Here is a 20,425-nt window from a genome sequence, read left to right on the forward strand (position 1 = left end):
AGAAAGAAAGCAAAAAAGTGAAATTATTAGCAGAGAAAGATCAGGTAAAAATGATGATGATAATAATGAATCGAATGAACAAAAAAAAAATTACAATATTTATAAAAAGAGATTCTGTCTATTCTGCAAAATGTAAATGTAAAACTTGAAATTTCTCAACAAGAATTTATTTTCTTTCTTTCTGCGAAAAGACCCAATTTTCCTGATTGCCTTTTTGTCTTCTGTCTTTTCATTATTGTCTGACGAATAATGATGGATCTTCTAACATCCAATCCAATCCTATCTCTTATCTTATTATGTTTTTCTTTCTTTTCATTTACTTTAGGGCTTTGAATGATTGAATGATGATGCAAAGTGTGTGTTCAAACAATGTTTATTGATCGATCGATTGATTTTGTTTATCGACCAAAAAAATGATAAACAAATTGATGAATAATGTGCGTGTGTGCCCACACACACACCGAATGATTAACAAAAGTTCAAGTATCATATCTGCTTCATTTTCTTCATGGAAAAACAACAAAATCAAATAGAATCTTTTTGGAATTGAAAAAATTTCAGTAACAGTAACCAGTTAAAAAAAACATCTAAATTTAACAATTCAAATATATGATAATGGGCAATGATGATGATGATGATGATCAAGACATGATTTGATTATTTTGGTAATAATTTTTTTTGTGGGCGTGTGTGTGTGTGGGAGTGGCAATACACAACGAGAACTACAAAATGATAACTGCAAAATCAAAGATCATTTTAAGGAAATAGTTTTGTGCGTGTCATACTTGTTACATCTGAGTTACATTTGGATTTCGGTTGGTTGGTTTGCTTGGTCCTGTTTTGGTTGCATTAGACGAATTTGAATCGAATCGATCGAATGATGATTGGATGATTGAATGTGGGCGTGGATGTGGGTAGGTGTGTGATAAATGAGCATTCACGAAACGAACATTTTTTTTTTGGTATTTCGTTTCAATTCAAAATATTTTCAACAACAACAACAAAAAAAAAAACAGAGAAAAAAAATTGAAATCGAGATCCATTGTGTGTGTGTGTGTGTCGGTAAGTGTTTGTTTGATGTGATATTTAAAATGAGAGAAGAGAAAAAAAATGATGAACAAGAAAAAAAACAATGCAGATGCGGATGCTGATGAATTAAGTTTTTTTTTTGCACTAAATCATCATCATCATCAATAACAACAATCAAATTAGTTTAGTTTAGCCAAGAAAAGATGAAAAAAAGTAGAAGAATGAGAGAAAAATAGATGTGTGAACACCATCAACAATGAGAGAGATAAGAGAGAGACAAAGAGATAAGAGCGAAAAAAAAAATTGTATAGAAAAAAAAAATTCCAAAATAGTACAGACCTTTGGCGGATAGATGGCGTTCAAGTTCAATTTTATATGGGAAAACGAAAAGGAAAAAAATTTTGAAAAATTAAAATTTAAAAATTTACATAAATAATTTCTTTGAAACTTACTTGAGTAAATTTTCGTTATCTTTGTTTTGGAGAAAGAGAAAGAGAGAGAAAAAAAAATAATGATTACGACGAATGTTGTGTGTGTGTGCAATTGGTTTGCGATGCGATAATGATGATGATGATGATGATGGTGGATGATGGATCAATAAATTGTACAAATTAGTGTGGTTGGTTGATCCAATGCAATGCAAAGAAAAAAAATATTGCAGCAACAAAAAAAAAATTCTGGTTTGTTTTTTTTTTGATGTTTGAAGGCTTGATGCAATCAATGAATGTGGGTGTGTGTTGAATGAATCAAAAATGAGACCAAAAAAAAATCTGATGCATATGATAATTGAATGATGATGGTAATGATGATGACTAGTTGTTGCTTCAAATGATGATGATGATGAAGATAATGTTTGATGTAAATAGGAAACAAAGAGAGAGAGAGAGAGAGAGAGAGAGATGATAATCAAAAAAAAAAAAAAATCTTTCGTCCAAATGATGATCAAACAATGGGGGCGTTAGCTGGTCCAAGATCCGCCCACAGACAACAACAGAAAAAAAGGAACAGAAGACAGAGATCAATGAATCAAATGAAACAAATAAACAATCATACAAACAAACAAAATACAAGTTGGTGACAATCAATCAATCAATCAATCAACGATTAACAAATAACAGATAAATTAATTAACAATTTTTTTTCGCCATTCAATGTGCGTCTGGTGTATCTGGTCAGTGTGTCTGGTCAGTCAGTGTATAACAATGATGATGAATTTTGTTTTTTTTTTGGAAAAAAAAGAAAGTAATGAAGAAAACAATCTCTGAAATATGATTATTTTGATTTTTGTTTGTTTGTTTTTGTTTTTTTGTTTTGTTGTGGTCATTTCCAAAAACCATTTGGTGGAATGTTTTTTCTTGGATTCGTTGATGTTAATTGATGTTGATGATGTGAATGTGGTGGTCCTGATACTGGTGTTGGTGGTGCAGCATAACCGGCAGCAGCAGCAGCTGCTGCGGCGGCTGCTGCTGCCGCAGCCGATGCTGATGTTTGATGATGATGACCGGTTGCATGACAAGCAGCTGCATGACATGAATGCCATGAGGTAGATGGTGGTGCACCGACTGATGCTACTGAACCAACTTCAGCATCCGATCCATTTGCCGTACCTGTACCTCCACCACCATCTTCTTGCATTTTCATTTGATTGGCATAAAATTCCCAAAGTCTTGAAACAATCAATGTTGCCATAATGGAACCATGATTGTGTTCAATGATACGTAAAACAAAAACGCCATCCCAACCTAAATAATTGGTTGAAATTTTACGTGCAAGACGACCAACTTCAGCCATGGACACTAGCCTTGTACGCCATAAACATAAACGAACATAGGCAAGACGATTACAACGGAATGTACGCCATAACCAAAATAATAATGAGGCAACATTCAAAGGCATTAAAAATGCAAGATAGAACCAAACAACCGAAAATATTTTTTCATTAAATACATTGATAGGTAATACACATTGACATGTATATGTACGTAAACCGCCTTGTATAGCGGCTCTTACTTGGCACAAGGTCTGTAATGGAAATCTTGGTGATGCCCACCAATCACCTTCAACAATAAATCTTCTCATTAATTCTAAACCATGACGAAGAAAACCTCTACCCATAAATGAACCAAGTAATATAAATTGTAGGGCAACATTGAGCACATAAAGGCTCTTAACCAATAGATATAGTAGGCACAGATAACGGCTTGGACCACCAATACAACAACGGCACGATAATGGTAATCGACAACTTGGATCTGTACACCAACCAGCTTCACCAGTAACCAATGTATGAAATTGATCAACAAATTCAGCTAATAATGCTTCACGTTGTTGACAACCAGGTGGCAGTGATGCAATATCGGATGCTTTTTTTAATAAACGTCTTAGTTTAACACCGGCATTATGTGCACAACTATTCCAAACTAAAAATGGTACATAAAAACAACATCCTTGTACTAATAATATTAATGGTGCCCATTGATAATAACCAACACGAACACGTTTCAAACGTTCTGGACCAGTTGATGCAACATCAAAACCACCATAATCAAGCTCTTCGGGTAATACTCTTGGATCTGGTGGATCCTATTTTATCAACAAATAAAAAAAATAGATAAAAAAAACATTAGTTCCACAAACAAAAACTAGAAAAATAGATTCAATTCGATTTATATTCAATTCATTACATAAAACACCAGTACTTTCTCCATTCAAACAGCCAAATCTTCTAATCGAAAATTCATTTATTCATTTTTAGGTTGAGGATTCTGATTTTCCTAGCCAAAAACACACACACACACGAATTCATTAATAAATGAATATGAATTGGATGTGTGTATTTCTAATCTGATCATCATGATGATGATGGTGATGGATTTTATTTTTCACATCCAAAAAAAAACAAAAAAATAATAATGATGATGATAGTTATCGATCGATCGAACGATCGATCAATCAATCGATCACCCCGATTCTTCATCATCAGTGTTAGACAGGCAAAGCAAAAAAAACTGCTAGACTTTTGTGTGTGTTTAGTTGAAGAAACCCAGAGTGAGAGAGAAAGAGAAAGATTTAATCAAATCTGTACGCCTTTTCTCCCTTCTTCCTCACGATTCCTTGGATTCTTTTCGGTTGCACCGAAAAAACAGAATAATAATTTCATTATGATGATGATGATGATTAAACTAATCAAATGATAAAGAAAGAAGAAGAAGAATAACAGAATTTGAACAAGAAAACCCAGCGCGAATATCATCCCCAAATGATTTTTTCTCTTTCTATTTTGGAGTTCATTTTTTCTCCATTTCTCTTCGCATCTCTCTCTCTGCATTCACTTGTTTTGCAATTCAATCAGTAGGAAATATCGCTGCAATCAAATCAAACCGAAAACCCGATAAAGATGTTATGGTTTCTTTTTTTTTTTTTGATAGTCCAAAAAGACTTTTTGGATACCCACTCACACAATCATACAATCACGCAACATAGAAAATGAATAAATAAAAACAAAAACAGAAAAAATGAATGAATGAATGAATAATGAATTCTCAATAGAAATCAATAATAATAATAATGATAATGATGATGATTACTATCACTACTCTATACCACATACTAGATACTGTATAGATAGGTTGTGTTTTGTGTTTTGCGATTTTGTTATCCAGCAAAAACAAAAACAAAAAAGCAAATTTAATTATTTTCTTTTCGAAGAATCCGAATGACACAGTCACTGCCATATACAATCTCATCATCATTAAACCGAGAAAAAATCAAGTAAAACCAAAAGAGAAAAAACAAACCAAAATCATATGACAATCATCATCATTATCTGATTTGGATTTATCTGAATCGCAAAAAATTGAGATAATCAAATTTACCGAAATCAAATAATCATTATAAAATTTTTTTTGTTTTGTTGTTTTTGAGATTTTAATTTTAAATTCAACAAACAAAAAAAAATGTTGATCATTATCGTTCTCTCCGGAAACAAGAAAAGAAAAGAAAGAATTTCATTGAAATCAAATGAAATGAAGATGATAAATAAATAATGAATTTCATTAATGGTTTTTTCGCTTTTTATTTGATTCTTTGGGTTGTGTGTGTGAGAGATAAATTGGAAATGGATAATCAATCTCTATGTGTGTGTGCGTGGGTCACAAAACATCATTTGATTACATTTAATTGACCACCACCACCACCAATGCTATTACCATTAGCAAAATAATTGCTTTGGGCCATTTTTGTTTTGGTATTTCAAGTTTCTTCCTTGTTTGTTTGATCTATGCAATAACTAATTGAAATTTTTTTTTTTTTTTTGGTTTTCTGGTTTTCAAGTCCAAAAACAAAAAAAGAAGAATCACCCAAAAAAATTTATTATTTTGTTTGTTTGGCTTGTTAAATCAAGTTAAAATCAAAAGAAATGATGATGATGATTATTATGAATTGAACTTTTATAAACTTTCATAACTTTCACTCAGAAGTGAAGAGAAGAAACAGAAAAAACAAGATAAGTATGTTCATGTGGATTGAAAGTTTTCATGTTTTTTGTTTCTCTCGTTTGCTTTGTTTGTTTGTTTGTTTGGTTTTGGTTTTAGTTTGATTTCCAATAAATTAGCCAATTGATTGTCCAATCATCCTCAAAGACAAGATAACGATAGTGGTGGCATTGTGGTTAGTTCATTGATGATCTGTACTATTTTTCATTTCAGAAATCAAAAGATTCATTGAATGAATGAATGAAAAGTTTGAAAGGTTTTCAATCAATACAAGTAAAATGAAAACTCCGTTGTTTTTGTTCTCTGTGTGTAATTTCTGGCAACAAAAAGAAAAAATGAAAAAAAACCAGTTACGTTTTACGTGACTATTTTTGGATTATGTAACCCCTTTTCTTTCACTCATTGATTGGCAAGAAAGCGAATGAAAAGAATCGATTCCAAAAAAAGAAAAGAAAAAGAAAAAAATTTGGAATCAACTAAATTCTCCACCAACCAAAACTAATATGAATTTTGCAAAAAAAAAGAAGTTCAAAAAATTTTGTCAATTTTGTAAGTCAAACACACGAAGACGAAGACGACGACGACGACGATGATCATTTAATTTAATTGGAAAATTTGAGCAAAGAAACAGGCAGAATAAGAAGAAGAAGAAATTAATTTTCCTTTGGCAATAAAGAGTTGAATTTGAATGAATTTGAAGAAACATTTTTCAAAGAATTTTCTCAAAAAAAAAGTCAAACGAAAAACTGTCAAACCGTAACTTGTAAATTCATGAAATTCTGTGTTTCGCTTTTTTCTTTAACAAAATTAATTTTTTCTTTTTTACAATTTCGACTCGGATGATGATGATTTGGATGATTATTTTATAATTATAAAACTGCCAAATCGATATGGAAAAAGAATTTTTTTTTTAAAAGTTTTCCTTTTTTTCACATTTTAGAAATGACATAAAGAATTTTTTTTTGCGAAATAAAAATTCTTGTCGAAATTCTTGTGGCCAACAGAATTATTATTATTATTTGAATTTCATTTGAAACAAAAAAAACATTCATCATCAAAGGCAAAGGAATTTCATTTCAGGATTCTTAATGTGTATTCTGTGAAATGAAAACCAGAAAAGTTTCAATTTGTCATCATTGGAATTCTGACATAGAATCGAAAAGAAAAGAATATATTCAAAACTTAACAAGAATCATCATCAAAATACTGGTAACATTTTTTTTTTGTTTGTTTCAATTCGAACCAACCAAATGTAACCAGTTTTGTTTTGGTTACTATCTACCATTACCTAACAAACTACTGCTACTACTAATATCGGTTGAAAAATCCCAAAAAAAACTTGGAAAAAAATATAGAGCAAAAATGATTGATCATCATTTGAGTTTTTGTATGAATCGAAAGAAAAATACAATTTTTCTTTCCTTTCCAAATACAAAAACAAAAAAAGAATAACATTTGAAAAATAAACAAACAAACAAAAAAAGTAGGTTTTAAAATTCCGTGAATTTTTTTTGGGTAAATTCATTTTATTACAATGTTTTTTCTTTGTTTGTTTTGTTTTGTTTTGTTTGGTGTGTGTGGGATATGGAATAGAAGAAGAAGAAGGACGCCAAGCGACACTATTAATAATATCTATCGTTCTTTTTCCCCTTTTTTTCGCATCCAAGTGAATGACCATTGGACAAACAAAGAATAATTATGAAAATATGTATGGCAGGCAGCAGGCCAAATAGGAATTTAGATCAAACAAACAAAACGATAAACAAACGACAGTAAAAAAGCCAATGGTTTTTTGTTTGCTTTGAAGCGTAATACAAAGGTAGGTGAATGATGATTGCATTACAACAACAACAGGTAAAATTGGAAAAAAATTGAATTTTGAAATGAAAAACTTTCGGAATATTTCTCTGGATTTTTTTTTTTTTGCTAAATCGAGAAAATGCTTTATCTATATTTTTTTGGGCGAATATAGGGAATATCGAATGAGGGGAAAAACAACAAGAAGAAGAAAAAAAAACCGAAGAAATAAATTCAAGAATCCACAGAACAACAGCAGCAGCAGCAGAGAGAAACGAAGAAAATCAAGAAACATTTATCATTTTGGGTTGTTTTTTTCTTTTCCGTTTTTTCCGTTTTTTTCGAAATAAAATGAATGCAAAGTGCTTCAAATAGAAAAACCAAACAAACTCAGAAAAAGAAAAAAGAAAAAACTATATGCAAGAAAAGAGAGATGGATGATGATGATCAGAAGAAGAAGAAGAAGGAAAGAAAAGAAATACGAAGAATCAGTATGGAGATGAAATGAATTTAAAGCCCGAAAAAGAAAAAGAAAAAGAAAAGAAGATGCAAGGATTTCTCTCTCTCTTTTTACGATCTTGATTTTGAAAAATTGAACATCGATAGTGTGTGTGCAATGGAAAAAAAAGTGAACAAGTCAATTTCAAGAATTTTTTTTTGTTTCGTTTTCGTTTTCATTTCCATTTTATGTTACCATCATCATTATGGAAAAGAACGAATGAAAATTGGAAAAATATAAAGTTTGACAGCCTTAGATGCAGATGAATTTGAGAAATGAATGAATATTTTTTTTGTTATTATTTTTTCCTGAGAAAATTTCTTGAAGAGAAAAAAAAATCTTTTCAGAAAAATTCTTGAAATGATAATCAAAAAAGAAAGAAGCGGAAGATCGAGTAATAATGAATAATATTTGGATAATCATCATTGCAAAGAGAGAGAGAGAGATAGAGAGAGAGAGAGAGAGATTTTCTCATTTGAAGATAAATGACCAAACAAACAAACAAACAAATGTCAGTGAAATTTTTCACCAATATGAATATGAAAAGGAATTCAGTGGAAAAAAACATGTCATTTTCATTTTCTTGTTTGTCAATTCTAATTCAGGAAAACCATCGTCCATTGATATGGTTATTGATGAACGTAATTCACACAAACACAAACAAACAAAACACACGCAGAAAGTGAAAGAAGAATTTGAAGAAAATTGATTCGAAAGTAAGAAGAAGAAAAAAAAGTTTTTTTTTCATTTTCACATCAAAAAAAACGATCGAAAATCAAAAGAATCAAGAATCAAAAGAGAAAAGAAAAATGATTGATTCTTTTCTTATAAAAGAATATTCTATATATAGTGAAGAACTGGAAAAGTGAAAAAACGAAAAACTAAAGTAAAAATTATGTTCCAAGTATACGAACATAATGAAAATGAAACGAGAAAAAAAAATCGATATTTTTTTTGGAAAAAAAATCAGATCAATTATGTCGAGAGAAAGAGAGTTTGATTTCTTCGTCTCTTTTTCTTCCCAATACATACATTTTGAATAAAATGATAATCAATCGATATCCAATTTTTGATCAATTTTTTGATTAGACATTTGAACTTGTTGTTCTTACGATTGACACGTTTTTCTACAAACACACAAAAAAAAATTATGATTGAAAAGTAGCCCGAGAAACTTTTCCTACTTCAATGTTTTTTTTTTTTTTGCTTTTGATGAAGATTTTTGTTTGTTAAAAAAAATTCTACAAGAAAAAAACAAAAATTCTGGTTAGCAAAAATGAATTCTGTTTGCTTGTTTGTTTTGGTAAATTGATTGATTAGTTATGTTGTTGTTTGTTGTTTGTTGCAAACAAATGAACTATTTGCAGAATAATTAGATCGATATCTATCGATATACAGGATTTATATCGATTTAATTATCTTGGGAGGAGAGGGGGTGTTTGTGAGTTTAATCAGGTCAGGTTTAGAATTGCCAACTGGTAACTTATTGCTAAGTTTTGAGCACTAATACCAAAGCTTTCTCTTACAAGCCAAATTTTAGGGAAAAATTTTTAAGCGAAATCATGGCTTTTGATTCATCTTTATATAAATGAATTATAGATGTTTTGTAAAGGCAAAAGAAAAAACAAATTTCACTCAACCACACTAGACAAGATCAAGCAAAGAGATAAACTAAAAATTTATAACCATACAATTATTATCGTGTGGATGTTGATGATTCAAATTAATAATAACTACAAAAATTATAATGATTATAAGTTGATGATGATGGCCATTATTATTATCACCACTTTAAACATTTAAACAAGTGAAAAAGACTATGAAAATCATAAGAATGAAAAGAAAACTTGGACTAAGGCAATTAATAATTTCTATAAAAGAAGAAGAAGAAGAAAAAATGAAATTGAAATTGGTCAGCACGACGATGATAAATTGATCCAAATGAATATTATAACACAAGTTTTTGGCAAACTATTACCACTACAGTGGATATAGTTCAAATGATAATAATAATTAAGAAAAAAACAGAGGAAAACAAAATGGGAACAAAAAAAAGTTTCAATGGCCAAAAAAACACATCTTTTATCATACGCCGCATCCTTTTTATTCTTTTGAATAGAAAATCTGTTTTATTCAATGTTTTTTGGTCGGTTGGTTGGTTGGCTGGCCAAAATTTATTACAACAGCCATTTCTTTGCTCTTTTTGATCTTTTTGTTGCTGGAATAAAGAAAAGAACAAAAACCACACTTGATGATGATGATAATTTGGTTGTGCGCTTTTTTTTCAATAAAACCCGGAATAAAAGCCCGGCTAAAATAAACCATGTGAAAATTTCAATAGAATTTTTCCTTTTTCTCTTCTTTTTCACTTCTCACAACATCTGTTTAGTCGATCATGATGATGGTCATTATACTTTCCATTATTATCGTTATCGTTGTTGTTGTTATGGTTATTATGATCTTTGATAATGGTGGTTGGTTGGTTGGTTGATGATGAATCTTAACCAATCATTCATTCATTCGTTCATTCATTCCATTTTATTTCACTTTCAAATGTCATACGAATGAAAAAAGAAAAACTTGTCATTAATAAATAACTGAGGGTTAAAAAAAATATTATTATCATTCGTTAACCAAACCGTACAACAGTCAGACCAGCATGTAATGCACGAATGATTGACTGACTGATTAACACAGAATTATCATCATCATCATCATCATCATCAAGATTCTGAATTCTATAAATTTTTAATAATTTTTTTTTTTTTTGAAGAATTTTCTTTCCATTTTCAACCGACTATAACGACAGCAGCAGCCAACAAAAAAAAATGGATAATTATACATATTTGAATCATCAGAAATGTTTTTGGGAAAAACTGAATGAATGAATGAATGAAAAGTTGGCTTCACTGTCATAAATGTATATATACCTTTTGATATATGACTAACCAAAATGTTGATGATCAAACGACTAATTATATGTTAAGTGATGAAAATTTTATTCATTTGACACCGTCATCGTTGTCATTCCTCCTTGTTTTTTGTTTTTGTTTCGATCATATCATTTGGCGAGTGCAAATTTTTGCTGAAGAAATTTGAATCCCAGAAAAGCAAAAAACACCTCGAAATTGATTAAATTCATTCGGTTGGTTGGTTGATTTTGTTTTGGTTTCAAAAGCGAAAAAAAATTCTGGTTTTTTTTTCTGGGAAACTATTTCAACACAACCTGGCCAACACAGCAATCAAGATATCAAAAAATTACCTTATTTTTTTTCAATACACTACTTTTACCTGTGTGTTGCGTTGAATGATCGATGTTGATGATCATAATCATCAAGCGAAAAACAACAAAACAAAAAACTTCATATCAACAATGTAATAATAATGTAACTTTGAATGATGATTGCAACTTTTTTTTGATTGTTTCTGGGTGCAATCAACCAGCCAACCAGATAATGATTATGATGGAAACCCAAAAACAAAAATCGAAAAATTTAAATTTCTAAAAAAACAAAAAAAAACGGGAAAAGAAATTTCCCGATAAATTATCATCGTCTTCGTCATCATCATCAACATCGTTTTAAACAAGAATCATTATCATAATGATGATCGTGATGAAATTGATCAAAGAGAGAGAGAGAGAGAAACTTTCCGTAAATGTTTTTTCTCTCGTGAAAAGTGAAAATGATGATGATGATGATGATGATGAGAGATGGAAAACTTTTTCTGATCATCATCAACAACAATTTAATTCGATAAGTTGTTAACAACAACAACAATGATAATCAATAATTTTGGAAGGAAAAATATGTTGTTGTTGTTGTTGTTGTTGTTGATTATAGCGCCGACAACAACAACAACAACAATAGCTGAAAAAAAGTTAATGTTTGATGATCATCAGCAGCCATATCCATTTTTTTTTTTTTTTTTAAAGTTTCTCTAAACATTAATGCAGCCATATTTCTCGGGAAACTTTACAGCAACTTTTATTACACAGTGTTCAGAGCAACCATATTGTATTTCTTTCGTTTCTGGGATGATATAAATCAAAAATCTGGAAATTTGAATTTATTTTGGGTTTTGAATTTTTTTCTTTTTGAAAACTTGTCATAATTCATCAACATCATCCGTATGGATCATTCTGAATTTTGGTTGTTGGTTTTTTTCTTTTGTATACAAAGATGAAGAATTGATTTTGCTGATTGAATTTGAAAAAGTCAAGAAAAGAAGAGAAAAAGCCCAAAAGGAATGTTTTAAAAAAAAGAGAGCGAATATATTCCCCTGTCAAAAATTTGGTTGCCTGGTAGATTTTTGAATCAGAAACTTTTTACTGCTGCTGTTGGTTGATTTTGATTTCTTTTTTTTGGAAATTTTCCTGAATATTTTTTCGAAAAATGAAACAAGAAAATGCCAAATCAAAAATAAAAAGCTAAAGCGATGATGAAATTGAGAATGCAAGCAAACAACTGCCAATTGCAATTGAATTAAGTGAAGTGAAACAAACAAACTCTTGAAAATGAAACTTTTTTTCAATTGGAACGCGTTCAAAAGCAAAAAAATCAAAAAAAAACGTTTCTCTATGGCAATTTTGACTATTTACACTTTATTTACATTGAATATTATCACTTATTTTTTATTTCTTGTTTGTTTCAGATTCTTGATTTCAAAAGAATCTTGGCTTGACAACAATAGAGGGAGAAAGTGGAAAAAAAAGTTGCAAATTTTGCCAAACAACAATTTGAAACAACAGAAGCAGCAAGCTTAAAAAAATCATTTGATATTTGTTATGCAATATGTGTGTGTGTGTGATTTGATGTGCAAGAAAAATATTTTTCTTCCAGAAAAAAAACAACATAGCTGAGGGGAGAAAATGGAGTAATCAAATTTTCAAAAAAAAAAAAATAAATATTTTTCAATAAAAATCCTATGGAAACTTGAATAAAGAAAATGGAAAAAGATTTTCATGGATCGAAATAGTCGTTTTGCAGAAGAAAGAAAAAAAAGTCAACCTGAAATCAACTGGACATTTTTCCTTTTAAAATGATGTTGTTTTCTCATGAAAATTTAATGAATTTTAAATTTTTTTAGTGGAAAAAGTTTAATGCATGTTGCATATGCATTAAACATGATTATAATTTTTTTTTTTGGTTAAATGTTTCCACAGGGTATCATATCATTATTATACTTTTTTGAAACGCAAGCAAACATCATCATTATCACAGTAATACTGTGTGTATGGAATTAAATGACTAAATAACTTTTGTGAATAAAAGAAAAACAAACTGAATATGATTCCTGAAAATGACAAAAAAAAAACACAACATAATAACAGTAGTAATAATAATCAGGTATCATTATCAAGTTTTTTGGCCAAAATGTAATCATCATTATCAAATTGATGTTGTTTGGAAAGGAAACAGCAGCAGCAGCAGCAGAAAAATGAAAATCTCTCCAAGGATTACATATATGGATTCCATTTAAAATTTTTGTTTTTCCCCTGTTGTTGTTGTTGTTGTTGATAATCATCATCAACGACATATATAATTCCATTATGAATTGATATCCATTAATGACGTTACTTTTGTTGTTGTTGTTGTTGTTGTTTTTTCTCATGATATTTATAAAATAAATATGATTAAATGGTTTTTTTTCTGTTTAATTTGGCCAATCAACAACAACAACAACAACAACAACAACAACGAAAACAACAACAACAAATAATTAATGTTGACATCGACTATATATCGACAATCATTGGTTGTTTTTCAAATGGATAGGATTTAATCAAATTTACCATTATTACATATCATTGATGATGATATGACCCGATTTTTGTTATTTGGTTATTTGTTTTTTTTTGGTTTTTTTGATTGATTCAATCAAATTGATTGGGAAAACAAATTCAAGAATATTCTGTTTCTAATCAGGAAAAAAGAAAAACTGACTGACTGACTGACAGCTCAAAACATACATGCACACACACAAAAAACAATCTTGAAGAATTTGGTTTAAAAATAATGAAAATAAAAATCAAGAAAAAGAAAACTTACCTGACCAGTAAAACTTTCATAATCATCTTCATCAGCTTCAGCTGCAACAAGATAATATGTTGATGCTGTCCAACAATATGAATTAACATAACGTGCTTGTGGTTCAGTAAAATATGTTGGTGTAAAACATTCAATTGGATCACCAATATATTGTTTTGTAAATATTGGTAATGCTAAAAATAGGAAGACAAGTAATGTATATTTCCGGTTTAATTTATCTACACCATCATCGACCGGAACATGTATTCCGCCAATTAAATCGTGAAATCTATTTAAATCATTATCATTATCATCATTCGATTTGGATGATGTTTTCAATGTTGAATAAACCACACAATGATAATGATAATGATGATGATGAAAAGTTGTTGTTGTTGTCATTTGATGAACGGGGAAAAAGGAACGAGAAAGGAGAAGAGAAGAGAGAGAAAAATATTTTTGATTAAATCATGATTTCAATTAGTAAAATTTTGCAAAAAGAAAAGTTATGATCAATGATGTTCAATCGAATGATGGAAAATCAGAAATCAGTAAAATCAGAAAAGGTAGTCAGAGAAAGTTTTCAGGAATAGTGGCAGGCATATATGAATGAATGAATGAAAAAAATTAAAGATTATTTTTTCAATTGAAATTCTGGGAGAAAATTTTGATCAGAGAAGTCCTTTGAGAAATCAACTAAGAAAAAAACAACAGCTAAGAAAATTTCCAAAATTCCGAATGTCAAGATTCGTGTGTGTGCGAGTTTGAATATTCCAATGTGCAAATGCGTTGCGGCAGCCAAAATTAATCAGATCAGTTTGCAAAAAATTCAAAGCGGTGTAAAATTGAATTGAAATGAAAAAAAAACTTAATTTTCCAGAAAGAAAAAGGATGCATTTCGGTATAATATCTTATTAACAAAATCCAAATCAAGAACGTAATTGGATGCGGAGAAAAAAAAAAATTGAGAAAGTTTTTTGTAAAAGTTGGAAAAAAAATTTATGCTAACTAGGATAGATCATCTGGATCCTTTGTGGATTTTCTGCTAAAAAATAAGCATCATTTTGTCATTCAAAAGCAAAAGCGAAAAAATTCAAAATGCGCATGACCATTTCCAATAATAATAATGATAATTTATCACGCCGAATGTCAACTTTGTTTTTGTTTTGTTTTTTTTCTGAAAAAATTCAAATTTAATTGTCAAATCAATTAGACACATAAACACACAGACACACAGAAATGCAAAAACACAGATTGAATAAATGAATGAATGAATGAAAAAATAATGAGATAAAAATGAGAATGAATTTTCGTTTTGTCAGGTTTTTCTTTTCTTCGTTTGAAATATTTCAATTTTTTTATGAAACAAAAAAGCTAATTTGAAATTAAAATTTTTGGAAAGATTCCTCATCGTGTTTGGCTGATGTGTGTGGCATATGATTTCGATTGATGTGCATTTGGGTTTTTTTTCCAGTGTGTGTTTTAATTGAAACAGATTTCCTTTTTTGTTTCTTGGAAAGTTTCTGAATTTAACAAAAAGTTTCTCACTTTTTTTTACGATAAACGATTGATTATCGATTTTTTTCGGGGTTTCCTGCCAATTTGATAAATTATGCATGCAAATATTGCATGATCTGTGTTTATTTGTGATTAGAATTTTTAATTTTTAATTTTTTTTCAAAAAACATTTAAGCCAAGCAAAGCCAAACAAAGAATTTCGATAACAAACTAAGTACGATAACAAACAAAAGCGTCAATGTTGAAAAGTTGTAAACAGATGTTTTGAAATGAAATGTTTTAAAAAAATGAAATATTTTTTTTGAAATTCAAAAAAAAATGGATATTCATAGAAAAAAAGAGTAAACAAAAACAAATGAAAATGACCAAAATGATATCACCTACAATGAATTGGTTTCTTCAAACTTTAAAAGCATATTGTGAAATGATGTTGGATGATTTTGATGATGTCGGCTCATCATAGTCATCGAGGAAAACAACAAAAAAAAATGTTTTTTAAAAAAAATGAAAAGATACGTAGTACGGTTAGTTTTTGGTTAGTTTTGTAATGAATGAACAGGAAAATAGCGTTAGAAAGAATATGAATATTCCAAACGATGACCATCGGTCGAATGTTTTAAAACGAATTCAATGATAAGGATGGTTATTTGTTATTTATATCAGGCACCAATATCCAATTATCAGATAAATAAGCTCATAGAATTTATGAATGGTGTATATATAGGGTGTTCTTTTTTTTTGCTCCACAATTTATTAATACGATCTATTGGTTGATTGACGCCATCATACATTACCAATTTTATCCATGTGATATTGAATGATCCAAAATGACAACAAAAAAAATGAACGAAATTTGTAAATATAAAAAGAATAGAAAAAACATCAAATTTTGGTCAAAACTTTCAGGCGAAAATCATAACGATTTCGAAGCAAAGCAGAAAAAACAAAGCTTTTTTTCTTGGTTGTTTGGAAGAAATAATCATTTGGAAAAGCGAAAAAGGCAAATTAAGTAAAGAAGCAAAAAAAAAACAAAAAAATTCGTTTGTTATTATTCCTATTTAGGCAATCTAATCGGATCACAAACAAAAAAATCGATCTATCGATCGATCGATCACATCAATCAATCAATCAATCACATTTATTTTTTTGTTTCTCCTAAATGGACAGCAATTAGACATTTGAATTTTTTGTTTACAAAGAAGAAGCAATGTGTGTGAAAGCGAAACGCAAAAAACAACTACTGAAAAAGCAAAAAAAAAAATTGTGATTCTTGGTTTATGCATGAACTTTGACCCTGTGTTGTTCATTGCTAATCGTTAATGTAAACGATATATGGTGGTTTGGTGATTCGGTGTTTGATGCATCCATAAAATTAGAAATTTCATAATAACAAATCAACAACAAGCGCAAATTCAATCCGATTCAAATCAAAGACAATCCACAACAACAACAGCAACAATATCTACGATGAAGCAAAACAAAAAACAAAACAAAACAACATCATTTTCATAATCAAATCTATCTACCATGGTCTAATTTGATGAAATTTTGTTTTTCTGGTTGCAAAATTCAATAATATTTTTTTTACAAAAATCTATGAGAAACATGGAAAAAAATACATACTGCACTAAGCGGAAAAGGAAAGACATCGTATTTGGCTCGTGTCTTGAGCTCGCTACGGCCGAGACGCCCCTGTGTAAATCCAGGACCGGTAATAATAATGATGATGTTGTTGATTGTTGATTATTATTCGGATGATTATTATTATTATTATTATTATTTGTTGTTGTTGTTGATGTTTTTGTTGATGATTGATAATAATGTTGTTGTTGTTGATAATTAGCAAATGTTACGTTTTGTTGTTGAAATAAACGTTGACTATAACGACGTAATTGATGATTATAATGATGATAAGATCTTGATAATCTTGTTGAACGATGATTATAGATTAATGATTCTGGATGAAATCTAATTGTTGTTGTTGAATATTGTTGTTGTTGCGATTGTTGTTGTTGTTGTTGTGAAATTAAACCCGATGATGAACGTAATGGATGATTAACAGCTGTTGCTGTTACAACAGTTGTATTATGTGAATAACAAGATGATTGCGATTGTGATTGCGATTTTGGTGAATTTATTAATAATAAATTTGGTGATGGTGTTGTTGAAATAGTATTTTCCAAATTATCAACTTGAATTGATGGTGGTGGTGGTTGCGGTAATTGCGTCAAAGTTGACGCAACTTGATGATGATGATGATCACAATGATGAGCAGATGATTTTTGTAGAAATTTAGAAAAAAATTGCCGTATAGCTAAACTTGCTGATAAAAATGTTGATGGAAAATTTGTCGATGCGGTTGATGATCGTCGTTGTGTTAATGTTTTTGATTGATTTTCATCAATCGATAATAATGTTGTTGATGATTTTTTCGTTGATGTTGATGGTTGATTTGATGATTTATTTTTTCGTTGTTGTAATGATAATAGATTACTTGTACTACTTGTAAAACAAGGATCTTGTTCACCAATATTTGTTAATGATGATCGATGTAATCGATGACGATTATGATGATGATGATGATGATTTAGACGATGGTGATGATAATGATGATGATGATGTTGATGATGGTCACTTGTAGTAGCCCGATGATATACCGATGATGATGATGATCCACATCCGCATTCAGTACAACAACTGTTACTACTATTTTGACTTTTACCACTACTACTGCTGCTACTACTTCCACTTGAATTACTATGAATACTAGCCGGATTACTTGCCAATGATAATGATGTTGATGAACGGCTTGAAAGCCGTATTTGTTGTGTTGAAACAGAACTTGGATTACTTTCACCGATTAATACACTATTATGGCTACTATCACACGATGATGATGATGATGATAATGCCGATGATTTTGAACATCGAATTTTATTTTGAAATGTTGTCAATTCTTGTTGTTTTTCTGTTTGCGGTTGTTGTTGTTGTTGTTGTTGTTCACTTTGATTATCGTCAAGAATAACAATAATTTCTTCAGTCGATGATGATGATGTTATTGTTGAAAATAATGGTGGTGGTGGTGGAAGTGATTCAAAATAATCTTCCGGTGCTGGTTGTTGATTAATTTCAGTAGCTGTGTGAGAGATAATTGTTGTCAATATCGATGATGATGATGGTGATGGGACAACAACATCGGCAGTGATCGTAGCAATAGTAGCAGTAGTATTAGACGAGGAAACGCCGGCGGTAGTAGTGGCAAACGTAGCCGGTAATATTGATGATGATGATTGAAGATGTTGTGATCGATGTTGATGATATTGATGATGATGGTGATGTTGATGGTGATTTGGATCGATGACTGATGACGATGATGGTGATGGTGATGATGATGGTAAAGATGATGATGATGATGAATCCTCAATCGTGTTGCCGGTTATTCCGCCGGTTTTATCCGATTTATCGTTAAACAAGGCCGTGGCGGCAAATTTACGTAAACGTTAACTACGTATTTTTTCCAGTATAAACGCATCAATAAAAAACATTAACAATTTGTAATGTTAGGGGTAGCGTTTTTTTTCTGGAAAAAAGTAGTAATTTGAAAAAAAATTCAAACTGAAAATTGATGGGCAGTGTTGAAGAAAAATGAAGATAATAATTTCCAGAAATATTAATCAAATATGGCAGATAGATGGCAGCACTAGTTTCAGGAATAATCAGAAAAAAACGAAAATTAAGATTAGAATGGATAATGAAGATGTTTTTTAAAAAAATTTTTTGAAAATATAAAAATTCAAACTTTCAACGTATTCAAACCGTTGAATACAAACCGAAAAAAGTAGCGAAAAATGCATGTATTTTTGATACGGCCAGGTAAAAAAAAGGCAGCTTTCAAAATTTAGTTGAAAAAATGATGATGATGATGATGATCGAGGTGTGTTTGGTGTGAGCAAAAAAAAAAAAAAAAAAAGTTAATCAATGATTCAATGTTTTCAGGGGTTAAGATATTTTGGCTGTCCTTGTAGTAGCAACAACAATAATAATCGATAATGATGATGATAATAACAACTGCAACAGATTTTTAACAAAAACAACAACAACAATATTGATAAAGTCAGCAATAAAATTCGTAATATTTGATCGATGTTGATGGCCGTCCATAATTGTAATAATAATATTTTGCACTTTGGCACATTTCTTTGTAACCATTGTTGTTGATGATGATAATAATGTTGATGATACATTTCGTTTTCGTTTTATAATCATTATTATAAATTTATTTAAATTATTATCAAACAAATTATTATTATTGTTTGATGATTGATGATCCATAATCATTTTTTTTCATTTAGTTACGGATAGATGGCGTTCACACACAATGTAATTCTGTCCTGTTTGGGTGGAAATAGAATAGAAAAGAAAATACAGAATCGAATTAGAAAATTTTGTTTCACAATTTAATCAATTGAATTGAACAACTAAATAACTAAATAAACTAATCATAAGGAAGCTTGAAATTGTCAAGTTTTTTTTGGATTCTGGTTCTGGTTTTTTTTGGTTTTAGTTTTTCTGGTTAATGAACAAGAAAAACAAAAATGTTAATTATAATTATAAGGTTTCTTTTTGATTATTACACCATTGAGTTCATAATTCATCACAAAAAAATTATGAATCGATAATTTCAAGTCAAGGCTACTGGGAAAGATTTTTTGTTTTTGTTTTTTTTTTTGACTAAATTCCGAATTGAATTGCCTAATTATTCTCGACATACACACACACATGCCGGGTATAAATTTCATTTGTAAAGTCCAAAAATCGAAATTGTCATGTCATGTTTCCCGAAAACTTTCCCGAAAAAAGAGTTAATTGTCTGTTGTGTGTGTTGACAATAATTAGATCTATTCCAAATTTAGAACCACTACTACTACTACAAAAAAAAATGAAGGTAGGGCGGGTTAATGAAAAAAAAATTCCCGTAAATTTTCCCTTCCCCCAATCACGCACACCATCATCATCATCATCATCATCAATATCACCCCTTTTGTTTCACAAAAAAAATA

At 29.8% G+C, this 20,425-nt stretch overlaps 1 protein-coding gene across 1 annotated transcript; it reads right to left on the bottom strand.

Moving 5' to 3' along the window:
- Positions 1–925: 925 nt before the first annotated feature.
- Positions 926–18,865, bottom strand: LOC113797828 (uncharacterized; the record flags this gene model as incomplete). Its single annotated transcript, XM_027348269.2, has 4 exons — positions 926–1,368; positions 1,482–3,612; positions 13,869–14,136; positions 16,989–18,865. Coding segments are annotated over 3 exons (3,408 nt in total), but the record flags the coding sequence as incomplete, so codon positions are not given.
- Between the last annotated feature and the right edge of the window lie 1,560 nt (positions 18,866–20,425).

The sequence above is a fragment of the Dermatophagoides pteronyssinus genome, unplaced genomic scaffold, assembly GCF_027571235.1.
Source record: "Dermatophagoides pteronyssinus isolate colony J.1.1.1.1 unplaced genomic scaffold, Derpt_VIB-CSIC_2022.12 sq0081, whole genome shotgun sequence".
In the NCBI taxonomy this organism is placed as follows: Eukaryota; Metazoa; Arthropoda; class Arachnida; order Sarcoptiformes; family Pyroglyphidae; genus Dermatophagoides; species Dermatophagoides pteronyssinus.